Source organism: Tenrec ecaudatus, chromosome 2, assembly GCF_050624435.1.
Source record: "Tenrec ecaudatus isolate mTenEca1 chromosome 2, mTenEca1.hap1, whole genome shotgun sequence".
Classification (NCBI taxonomy): Eukaryota; Metazoa; Chordata; class Mammalia; order Afrosoricida; family Tenrecidae; genus Tenrec; species Tenrec ecaudatus.
Genome location: NC_134531.1, coordinates 159,916,850 through 159,929,227, shown reverse-complemented (window position 1 = coordinate 159,929,227; position 12,378 = coordinate 159,916,850). Strand labels below are relative to the sequence as shown.

At 51.0% G+C, this 12,378-nt stretch overlaps 1 protein-coding gene across 2 annotated transcripts in view; it reads left to right on the top strand.

The window, feature by feature from the left end:
• Positions 1-12,378, top strand: part of TNIP1 (TNFAIP3 interacting protein 1) — a 56,310-nt gene that overhangs the window by 34,005 nt on the left and 9,927 nt on the right. For both annotated transcript variants that reach the window (XM_075541834.1, XM_075541833.1), the window contains exons 8-11: positions 1,319-1,442; positions 8,999-9,088; positions 10,197-10,262; positions 10,504-10,635. In XM_075541834.1, the coding sequence (XP_075397949.1) occupies positions 1,319-1,442; positions 8,999-9,088; positions 10,197-10,262; positions 10,504-10,635 (412 nt within the window). The remainder of the gene's footprint in view (positions 1-1,318; positions 1,443-8,998; positions 9,089-10,196; positions 10,263-10,503; positions 10,636-12,378) is intronic.

Here is a 12,378-nt window from a genome sequence, read left to right as displayed (position 1 = left end):
CTGCAGGAGAAAGACACGGCTCTCCACTCCCATAAAGAGGGTCTCAGACACCCACAGGGTCAGGTCGAACCTGTCCCAGAGGGTGGCTGTGAGTTGGCTTGGGCTTGCTGGCAGGGAGTAGGATGGCGTAGGTCTCTGCTGCCCCTTGCTGGTCACCTTCTCTGCTGTCTTCCTGAGCACAGCCTGCGCTCCCTCTTCTGGCCAAAAGCATGTGGAGCTCTATGGCATCAGAAACATGGAGGGTGGGGCACTAGAAGCTTCCAAACCTGCTCTTCCTCTGTGCTGTCCAGGTTCTGATTGAGCAGGTCTGAGTGAGACCAAGAAGTCTGCCTTTTTCCAAAAGCCACTGTGTTTCTGGTAGGTGGACCCTGGGCCACACTGAGAAATGCCAGGCGTGGCTGTCAGAGGTCCTGTTGACCAAGCTACTCATCGTGCAGCAAGGGGGCGAGGCCCACAGAGAGACAGGGACCTGGGGGGGCTGCTCCCTCCCTGCAGGCTCGGAAGACTCCGTGGGTGAATCTTCTGTCGGTACTTGCTCGACGTGGGTGCAGGCAGGACATGTCTGGTTGTCTGGTCTTGTCGGTTAGGGTCTGCAGGAAAGGAAGGAATGAAACAGTCTTAAGTGTGGGTGACTTGAGTCCTTGATGTGCTTATTTATTTCTGGATGGTCAAGGTCATTGGGTGTTTTATAGCCATAAGGACTCAGCTCGTGCACCCAGAAGCCCAGGCTGGAGGAAGGACCCAGGGATTGCAAGACAGGAAACCAAGTCCCGACAGTGTGGCCTGAGGACAGCCTGGTTACTCCTTGTTTTCTGTTCTAAAGGGGAAACTCACTGGAAAATAGACCCCGAAGAACTGGCATTTCAGTCAGCCCCAAGTCCACAGCATCTCTTGCATTATGTCCTTAATTTCTTCAGATTACTTTCATTTGATGCATGTTCTTATGTAAAACTACTGCAAAGGCAGCTGCCACGAGATAGAAGATCCATTCCCTGCAACAAGTGGGCAGTAGCTCTAGAAATTAATACCACAGAAACATGAACTCGTGTGATAAGATCTGGCTGAGAAGGATCTCATGTATACAGATATCCTATAGCTGGGGAGACCCGACTGTTTCGGCTCAGAGACTTCTGGGGAGTCCCACAGATTGCCAGTCAGGCAGCCCAGGCAGCAGGCCGTTTTCAGTTCTGCTTGAGACAGGTTTCAGGATTTTCCTGACTCCTGAGGGACTCTTGGTGGTCAGCCTCGTGAGTCTCAGGACCTGCAGCTCCTTCAGCCCAATACCCACATTATGACGTGTGTCTGTTTCCCAACTCAGGGAAGAAAACATGGAGCTCAAGAAGTTGTTGATGAGTAGCAGCAATAAAGGGGGGACCTCAGGACAGCAGGATTCCCCAAAGGTGGAAGGCATTGGGAAGAAGGTGATGGCCGGCCAGCAGCAGGTATGTGCTTGGGAAGTCCTTCTGTGTCTGTCCTTGATGCTGGTACCCAGCCCCAGTTTGCTCGTGTGGGCAGATTTTGTTTGTCACGTGGCTTGACCTTAGCCTGGCCTGACATTTTCCCTCAACCGGAATTCTGCCTTCAGCCCCGTGGAGGATCTGGGGCCCCCCACGATCAGAAGCTGCTGGCAATGACTGTGGCTTCAGGGGCTCTCGAACCTCCTCTTTGCCAGCTGAACAGCTTCATTTCTTTCAGCCACTGCTCAGAAAGGTGGCATCATGCCCAGTTCATCAAAGTCTTTCTGAAAGGTTGACGTTACTGTCCTAACCCACCGTTGCTGCACACAGGATGCACCCTCCCCCGTCCTATGCCATCCTCATGACCGTGTCTGTGCTGGAGCGCATTGTCGAGGGCCTTCCTCTCTCTCTCACTGCCCCTCTACCCAGCATGGTGTTCTTCTCCAGGGACTGCTCGCTCCTGGCATGTCCAGAGCTCGCAGGACGAAGTCTCACCATCCGTGCCCCTAAAGAGCACTCTGGCCACGCTTCTTCCAAGAGTCGTGCTTGTCTTTGAGCAGTCATGGTGCTTTCAGTGTTCCTTGCCAGCACCGCAGTACAGATGCTTCGACTCCTCAGTCCGCCTGCTTCAGCGGCCACTTTCACATGCATGTGAGGCGATGGGAAATGGCAAGGCTTGAATTAGGTGCACCGCAGTCTTCAAAGTCACTTCCTTGTTTTTTGTTTTTTTCCAAGATGATATTTTTATTTAGATCGGCAAAGTTTTAAACATTTAATAATATTTTATTGTAAAGAGTAGCAGATACTCATCCATTATTTTTTATCTCTTTTTCAATCATTTTATTAGGAGTTCTTATAGCTATCATAATATTCCATAGTTTAATCACATCAAGCATTATTGTACAATTGCTATCAGTCAGTTTAAAGAATTTTCTTTCTTCTTAAACTCCTTGATATCAGCTCCCCTTTATCCCCTCCCTCCTCCACCCTATCCCCCAGGAACCCTTATTTATTTATCTATGTATCTCTTCACCCATCCATCCATTTATTTGCCATATCTTACCATCCATTATATCCATTCACATACGATTCTGTTGTCCACCTCTCTCGAGTGGGATTAGACAGTTACCAGTGCAATCAGCTCCCCCTCCCCCTTTCCCCCCTCCTTCCATGCCCTCAGGGAACCATTACTCCTGTTACTGTAGCTGAAGGGTTATCGATCTTGGCTGTCATGTACTGAACTATCTTAAATATGCAAATGAACATCTGCAAATCTAACGTGATTAATGAGGTAAACAAATAGAAACCATAATAGTACAGGGAGGAAATATTAAAGAACTAGAAGATAGTTACATGGCTCATCAGTGCTATACCGCACCCTGGATTTATCATCCCTTCCATGTGGCCCTTCTGAGGACTGTCCAATTATCTTACAGGTGAGATTTGGGTCTACACTACATCCATGCTCCTTCACATTGATTTGGTTACTTGTTGTTGAACTTCTGATAACTTTTCCCATCAACACCTCATGGTCACACAGGCTGGTGTGCTTCTTCCATGTTGGCTTTGTTGCTTCTCTGCTAGATGGACGCTTGTTTGCCTTTAAGACCCCAGACGCTGTATCTTTTGATAACTGGGCACCATCAGCTTTCTTCACCACATTTGCTTATGCACCCGCTTTGCCTTCAGCGGTTCTTTTGGGAAGTTATCATATAATGCCACATTATTAGAACAGACTGTGCTTGTACTGAGGTAAGATTTAAGTAGAGGCCCAAAGTCCATCTGTTTCCTGGTTTCATTTGCATTTATACACATACATAAATAAGACATCTATATTTATATATTTACATATCTATATATACACCTATATATATTTTTTCTTCTTCATTCCTCCTACCCCACTATTGTATTTACCCATTGTTCACATTTCAGTAATTCCTCTCAGATACAATGATCGATCACAACTGGAAACGCCACCCCCTCCTTGCCATCCATTTTAGCATCCTTGTTTTTGTCTCTGAAGAGGGCGTGTGCAGCAGAGTCACCCAAGGCAAAACCTCTCCTGATCTCTTGACTGCTGCAGTTTTGAGACTTGATTGTGGACTCAAGACAAAATCCTTGACAACTTCAACCTTTTTTCCATTTATCAGGATGTTACTTACCTAGTGGTCCAATTGTGAAGATTGTGGTCTCTACTTTGATTACTATCCATATTTAGGGCTGCAGTCCTTGGTCTTCTTCAGTAGGTGCCTGATGCTGCATTGTTTTAAATCAGTGGTTTTCAATCTTCCTCAGGCTGCGACCCTTTAATTCAGTTCCTCATGTTGTGGTGACCCCCAACCATAAAATTATTTTCGTTGCTACTTCATAGCTGTAATTTTGCTACTGTTATGCATTGGGAGACCCCTGTGAAAGGGTCGTTTGACCCCCAAAGGTTGAGAACCGCTGTTCTAAATAGAATCCAGCTTCTCTCATGATCTGCTCAGCATACAGATTGACTAAGTATGGTGAGAGGATACAACTCTGATGCACGCCTTTTCTGATTTAAAGCCATGCGGTGTGACCTTGTTCTGTTTGCACAACGGCCTGTTAATCCATGTACAAGCTGCACAGGAACACAGTGAAGTGTTCTGGAATTCCCTTTCTTCTCCAGGCTACCCAGAGTTTATGATCCACACACTTCAACGGCTCGGCAGCGCCAGGGAAACACAAGTAAATCTCCCTCTGGTTATTCTTTGCTTTGAGCCAAGATCCACCCGACACCAGCAGTGATGGCCCTTGTTCCCCGTCCTCTTTGAGTCCAGCCTGGACCTCTGCCAGCTCCCTCGCAGCGGACTGCTGCAGCTGTGGTTGGGTGGCGCCAGCAGCGTTGTACATGCGCATGCGCTCAGTGATACTGTCCTGCAGTTTGAGCATTCTGTGGGTCACCATTCTTTAGAATGATACAACCATCGATCTTTTTCAGTCTTTTGGCCAGGTAGCTGTCTTCCAGATTTCCGGGCATAGACAAGTAAAAGATAACGCTTAAGGATAGCTCCCAAATTCAGTTCAGCATCTCCGGGATTGCTGGCAGGTTAAGTCCAAGAAGTACTTTACAGGCTCTGCCACGCTTTGGTGATCGCATGTCCCAGTAGCCATCGCTGAGTGGCCTGGAGCCTCTGAGATGCAGAGGAACATGATGGTCTGGCCAACATCAGCATAACTCTCTCCCCCAACTCAAGCCTTTCTGGGCAGTCCTTCCCTACTGCGGCCAAGCGCCTGTGAGCAACACCTTTTCCTTTAATGTGATGCAGTGGTGGACTCACAGCAGGGTGCACTAGCTGTGAACTGGGCCTTCACCCAGTTCATTGGGCTTTGACTACCCCACCTCCCTCCCTGAAATTCAGCTTTCTAGGCCTGATGTATATATTGAATCTGAGTCTGCATTTTGACAAGATCCCCAGGTAAGTCTTAGGTACACATATATACATAAGAGTCAGCTGGAGATCAGTAAGCATACAAGGAGAATCTTATGAAAAGGCAGATTCTGATTCTGTGAGTGTATTGGGGGTGGAAAGGCAAATTCTCAGCAAAGGGTCATACCAGAATGAGGCTGCTCAAAGCCTTGCTTTTCACAAGTCTTGAGCCCATGTAGTGGTGGTAACTGCCTTAATAAAAGACTGTGAACTGGGTGCAGGTCTGCAGATCAGTGTTTCACTCCGCAGTTCATACGCAGGTTGCTCCATCTCACTGACTGCAGCCCTGTTTTCATTCCTCCTCCTCTGCTCCCTGCAGAGCTCTGCCCGTTGTCCCGCAGCTGTGGTGGTAATGATCTTAACGCAATGCCTTTTTTTTGCTTTGTGGCAGTGCAGGTTAGGAAGGACTTGCAGGTCCATGAGCCCCCATCCCAGGATCTGGTCGGCGGGGCTGGGATGCTTGGTCCGTCTCATAGCTGTGGAAACCGCTTTGGAGGAGGAGGGAGGGGATCATGTCATCAAGATTCATGGAGCCCCTGCTCGCAGGCACAAAAGGGCAGGGCCAGGAAACACTGGCTCCTGTCGGCTCCCCGAGGCCGCCTTACCCCAGCCCGTGGGCCTCTGACCAGAGGTGAGCCTGCCTGTCTGCCCTCTCCTGGGGGTGGCTGTGAGTTCTGCTCACCCCTCCGGTGTGGCATTCTATGGGCAGGCCTCTGTGCCCCTCCAAAGTCCTGTAATTTCACTTCATCTCCTGACTGCCGTGAAAGGCTAAATGCCCTCACCCTCCTGTTAGAGTGGAAGCGACTTGCCAGACCACCCAGGCCTGCAGACAGCGGTATGCCATGGTGGTGAAGCCTGGCTTGGACAAGTCACATACACTGTGTCACGTGGGAAACAATAACTCCTATCAGGAGGTTTTGTTGTCAGGATTCAGGTATACGCGGGATGAAAAGTGGGTGTAGTTCCTGCTACTAGGTAAATAGTAAACACCAGCTGTTGGTTTGGTTTTTGTCTGTTTTGTTTACATTTTATTATGGCTTAGGCAAAAGTTTCTAGAGTAGATTAATTTTAGTTTTCCGTGAACTGTTTGCGCACATTTTCTCCTCTGGTATTTGTCGCAACCCTGTCCCGTAACAACACTCCTCCTCTTCGCCCCTTCCTCCCTGTCAGTGCCTCTTTGTGCCTCCTGAACTTGGCTGCCCTTTTGGTCCTGCTGGGTTGATTGTGAGCCGTTACTTAGAGACCTGCGCTGTCTGGTGGAGAGGTGACCCCTGGGGATGTGTTCAGTTCCAGGCTTGAGGGTCATCTTCAGGGTTCCCTGGTCTCAGATCAGTCAGTGTGGTACTGTCTAAAACAACTTTTATGGAGATATAATCCATATGTCATACACGTCCATAGTTAAGCTGTGTTAAAGAGTCGTATAAACATTAAGCATTTGTATCAGCTACAATCAGTTCTAGAGCATTTTCTTTCTCCTCCTATTCATTATTTGCTTCCCGTTGCCCTCCATCCTCTCCCCCTCCCGTTTGCCCCCAGTATGCCATTATGCCAGTTGTTATCTCCATAGATTTGCATATCCTAGGTTTCAGATACTGGAAAACATGACATTATTAAAAGATAGATTAAAAATATGTTAGACATATTCATGTATTAATAAATTATATTGCGTAATTATATTTTTAAAAATAAAAACCAACAGCAATATTAAAATAGAGGGAAAAAACAGGAATAATAAAAACCAGAACAAATTTAAAATGGGTTAGAAGAGGTATCACACTTGAAGCTAACTCCCTCTTTCCCAGCTGAGTTTGCGGTAGCCAGCTTATTCATGCTCCGCGAATGGTCAGCGGGGATCCCCAGAGGCTCAGTGCATGCAGGGACTCCGCAGAAGGACTTTGGGCCCACTGCCACTGATGGCCTCCTGAAAACTGGGTGTTGGCGGTTTAAGTTCGGATTCCATTCCCTCTGCCGGTGTGGTACTTTCCATGGTTTTGAAGTTTGCTCTGATCTCTTCCTATGGTCACTTTGAACCCTCAGGCCTGGTGCTGGCAGCCAGGGCGCCCACTCCAGGGCTCTGTGTGCCCTGCCTTTAGTCTTTGAAGTGACGGCACAGGCAGCCCTCTCTCCAGAACTTCACAGTGCTGAACTGAGCCCCCTCCAGGAGGCAGCAGCCTTCAGGCCTGTTTCTCACCTGTCCCCCAGCCTGCCCTCTCTCCCTGGTGGGCCAGTGCTTACACTTCAGCAGACTGGGCTTTCTAGTCCTGCGGACAGCTACAGTCTCTGGGACACCCTACAGGGGTCCGCTGAGTCAGCATTGACTTGGTGGCAGCCACCCTCTATTCCTGGTACTACAGTGTACTTCTAGACCTTAGCCTCTAGGGGACATTGGGGCCACATAATTTCTGCCCCTGGGTGCCCACACAGCAGAAGTGAAGTGTGGAGGATGTCTGGGAAGGCCGGGGGAAGGGCAGAGCCCCAGGAGGAATGAGAGTCAGAGGGTGGACTCCAAGCCAGTGTGCAGGGAAACACAGTGTCTGTGGGCCAGGGGAGGCCTCGATGCTGGGCTCCTAGACTTACAGTGCTGTTGGCCCAGCACTTCTTAAAACTGGGTCATTCTAGACTTACACAAGAGGTCCACAGAGGTTTCCCAGTCCCCTGTGCCATCTTCTCCATCTGCCAGCGTCTTCCACAGCTAGGTTCAAAACTAGGAAATTCACTTGAGTGTGCAATTCTGTTAACGGAACTACAGACTGACTGTATGCAGATTTCACCGTCCTGCGCCAGGACCTCATCTCTAATTGCCCATGGCCGGCAGGTGCCGCCAGCCTGTCTCCTCGGGCCGGCCCGGTCTCTCAGGACCCTGGCACTTTGGTGTTGTGCTGCCAGCTGTTCTCGCGTGTGCCCCTCCATTGACGTTTCCCAGTGGTTTCTTACAGTGAGATCGAGGGTGTGCGAGTTGGCAGGAAGGTTACGGAAGTGACGTTGTGGCCTTCTCAGGTTGTCATTTGGAGGGTGCATCACGTCAGCCACCTTACTACTGCTCATGGCCACCTTGTCAGTGAATCAGCAGTGTCTGTCAGATCCCTGGGTGGCAGTGAGGTACTGTTTGTCCCACGTGATGCATCAGTAATTATTGGTAGGGGGCTCTGCAGATGCCCTGTTTCTCCTTCAAGGTCTGCTTGCTCACTTCAGCCTCTCTGGGCGCGTGCATCCCTCCTCCCCCCCCCAAACCCCCCCGACAGCGGCTGTTACTGTGCGGCTTCCCAGGCTCCTTTCTCCTCTCACTCCTGCCACTTGTGCGGCAGGGAAGGCTTCCGCAAGGACCATTGTCGCTTCTCCCCGACGACACACGCAGCTGCTCGTCTCTGTTAGTCTGAACACAGAGACGGTTTCTTTCATTCTTTGGGCTATATTTCCCTGCCATCCTAATTTATTTTGTTGTGAAGTTGCTCCAGCATTGGCTGTTGAAAGTTCTCTCACGCTGCCTTCTGTGACCTTTTGATCATGTCACTATCTGTTTCTAAATAATTTTTTTTCTTTCTGAATCATAAGATGCTCTGATGTCTCTTTTTATATCCTCTGGGCCATTTCTCCAAGGAGTCTTGGCGGGTTTGGAATGTGGCTTCAGAAACCACAACTCTCTGGGCATGGGTGGGCTCACTGCTACTGAGGTGCCACTGCAGCAGGCACGCCATGTGTGTGCATGTGTGCTGATCATGGAATGCGCATCTTCATTTCCACATCTTTCTAAACGCAACTTTAAACATTTTAGAAAACGTTAAAGAAATACGTAACTCTTGCCTTCTAAGCTAGAAGATTTCTGGGGTGGGGTGTGTGTGTGTGTGTGTTCGAGATGGAACCGAAGCAAGGAAAGAAGCAGTTGTGGGGAGGGGTGCAGTAGTGGTCAGTGTCTGTGGGTTATGGAGTGGGCACGACTCTCCGGAAGGGCTGTCGTGGTGGAAGGGCTGGGACATGGAGCTGTGTTTCGGGGTGGGCGGTGGAGGGCTGGGGCCTTAAAGGAGCACTGAGCAGTTGAAAGGATGTTTACTTGAGGCTTTGGTCAAGGCCCCTCTGTCTTTCTCGCAGGCGAGTACAGCAGCAGGCAAGGTGCCCGAGTTGGGCGTGCTGGGTGCAGCTGAGAAGAAGGTGAAGATGCTGGAGCAGCAGCGCACTGAGGTAGGTGATGATGGGAGGGAGTTCAGGGGCCTCCCTGACCCAAGCCACTGTGATGAACTGCTATCGTGACCATTAAAACAGGAAGGTGACTAGTGGCTTTGTCTTGGGATCCTGTTTGGATCCCACCTCATTTTGAGGAGGCAGTGTTGGGCCAAGGCCTGGTCAGCACCGGGGCTGAGGAGCTGAGGGTTCACCTGCTGCCTCACAGCTGGGTTAGAGAAGGACTGCCCCCCTTTGGGGACCCAGGGCCCTTTGCAGCAGTGCTTCTGGCCAGCTTGGACCCACAAGTTAAATCTCTTTCCTCGGGGCTCTTGCACGTTTCTCCCCAACTCACCCCAGTGCCCCGCCCAACGTCAGAGGGACTTTTCTTGGTGGCAGTTGTTGTTCTGGAGAGGAGAGAGGAGAGGACATGCGGCTCTCCTGTCCACATAGCCGATGTCTTGTTGCGGACCCGAGCCTCTGCCCTTGCTGGGCTGTAGCTCATTTGAAAGCCGGGCCTCCCTCCATCATTCACTTATCCAAACACCATTTGCTTCCTCTTTGTCAGTGCCCTATTGTGTTTTCTCGTGATAAAGGAATAGAATGCGTGTTGTAGGAATTAAAGACTCTTGCCATATAGAAATACCCCGGTGTCTCCCTCCGTTTTATTTTTTTCCTGTGAAGCTGTTGGCGCCTGTAAAGAAGCACAGCCTCTCAGACCCAAGGGAGTAGCTCTACTCTGTTCTTAGGCATCAGAATGGACTCATGGTGGCAGGGTTTTATTTTGTTGTCATTTTCATTAACATGTAAGTCAGTAAAATAAGATTGCATTGTGCCTGTACGATGCTCACTGCAGACTTTTTTTTTTTTTGCTTATTAAGCTGCTACTTGGTTTTAAAATAACTTCAAGGGATATTTTTGGTTTAAAGTTTACTTATTATTTCATGGCCATCGTTTTAGGAGTTTATCCATTCTCCTTGGTTCCAGATAGTCCAGGGTTCATGAGAATTTGAAATTTTGTTCTGCATTTCCCTGTTTTTGATTAAGATTCCCCTGTGGAATCTTGGATCCAAATGTTCATTTGTTTCTTCTCGGGTCCTCTACTGCTCACGCCCTTCTCTCCCCACAGCTGCTTGAGGTGAACAAGCAATGGGACCAGCATTTCCGGTCCATGAAGCAGCAGTATGAGCAGAAGGTAAGGTGGGGGCTGTCAAGACTGCTGGTTCCAGGCTCAGCTCTCAGGGCCACCAACCTCCATCTCCCTGCCTCGCATTGGCAACTTTGGGCCTTGGAGGTGGTCCAGGCTGAGCCCCAGCATGACCTAGAGGAGAAGCGGGGTTGGAGAACCCTGTGTGTAGGGGTGCTGCACCCTGCTTGTGTCCCACTGCATTCTGCATCCTGCCCTCACACTTGCCCACATCTGCCTCTGCACCCAGATCACTGAGCTGCGCCAGAAGCTTGTCGACCTGCAGAAGCAGGTGACTGACCTGGAGGCTGAGCGGGAGCAGAAGCAGCGCGACTTTGACCGCAAGCTCCTTCTGGCCAAGTCCAAGATTGATATGGAGGAGGCAAGTACACCTGACAAGCCTGCCATCCATCACCCACTCGCAGGGCACTCGGTGGAGGGAACAGGCCCCGGTGGTGATGCGGGAGGCCTGGGGGTCTAGCTCCAGGGCGGAAGGGTGGCCTGTGACTTAGCTTCCCACCTGGAAAGTGAGGAAGTTGGAGTAGGTATTACTGATCTCGGACTGGGGAGCATTTTGTTCATCCTTATCAACTGGGGGGAAAGGGGCGCCTGCCAGGCAGGAGTGGGGCCGATGTGGGGAAGGGTGCAGCATGCACCGTTGGCATGGGAGAGCCTGTGTCAGAGGCACAGGGCCTTGAGAAGATGGGAGGGGGAGTGGGGACTAGCCCTCAGACACAGCCTTGTGCCTGCCCCAGATGGACCCTCCTAGGATCACAAGCAGATAGGTTCGTGAAAGTGCAATACATGCTGCACTGGAGAGGCCTTGGGGACCAGAGAGCAGGACAGGGGCCAGACTCGGTCCAGGGGCATCTGCTGCACGCATGGCTGACACAGACAAGCCCCTCGGGCCCCTATTGCAACTTAAAGAACAGTGGCCTCGAGGCTCCAGACCTGGTGTGGCTGTGTTTATACCCTGCGGCTGTCTCTGTGAGGACTGGCCATGCCTGCTGCTGCCTCACTCCAGAAAGGACGTTCCACGCACACACCCGATCGCAGTCTCCTCCCATCAGTGCCTGATCCCAGGCCTTAGCTGAGCGGTCTCAGCCTGCCCCTGTGACCGTCTCCTCACCTTGAAGCTGTATGCTGGAGGACCTCCATATCCCTTCTCAGGGGAGGGCGCAGGCTGGCTCAGTGGCCCCTGAGCCCTTCCCCCACCCACACCCCCACACGCACACATAGAGATCAGTGGGCAAGAGAAATTCCAGGAATCTCACAGCTCATCCTTATCAGCTGCGGGGAGGGGACTGCACAGGCTGGGCTGGACGCTGATGCCTGCTAGGCTGGAGTATGGACGACTCCCCCAGGTCCTGACCAAGGCTGATGTCCGCAATCCGTGCTGGATATAGCTCGCCCAGCTGCTTGTAGAAAACAGTAAAGGTCGCATGGGACTGAGGCCAGGGGCAGGGGTGGGATGGCAGCCGTGGCCTGAGAGTTAAGCCCTGTGGTCTATTTCCTAATCCCCCAGTAGAAGAATGCTGCTCTTGTGAGGTGCCCCAGCTCAGGGTGACCCTGCTGGGGCAATGGGGACAGGCCACTGTCATCTCCGAAGGTGTTGTTCAGGGGACTTTTAAGTGCATTTCAGACTTCATATTCCTAGTCGCTCTTAAAAATCGCTCGGCATCATGGCAGCACGTGAACTTCTGCCAGCAGATGGGGCGGCTGGGAACCGAACCCTGGGCCCTGGGCCCCTGGGAGGCGAGGATGTTAGCACTGGGCCTCCAGTGCCCCACTGTGTGAGGACTGGGGTGTAAAATGTTCCGGTAACACAGATTCAGCTCAGAAGGTGCCTCGACTACTTTCTCCTCCAGTCCCGGCTCTTCCCTGTCGGCGTCTGTTTCCAGACCTGCTCCCACATGTGTACACATAGAAACGCCTAGCAGTCTTAGGTACGAGCTCCCCTTTCCTCTACCCGGTGCCGACATTGCATTCTAAACACTGGCGTAGGAGAAAGGCATCAGCCACAGCTGGCTGTCCGGCCCTGGGAAAAGCCTGTCTGTTGGCATTCATTGCCCACCTAATGGAGGGGCTCTGTGCTCTCAAAGGCCTGCCTCGGAGGTGAAGCAGC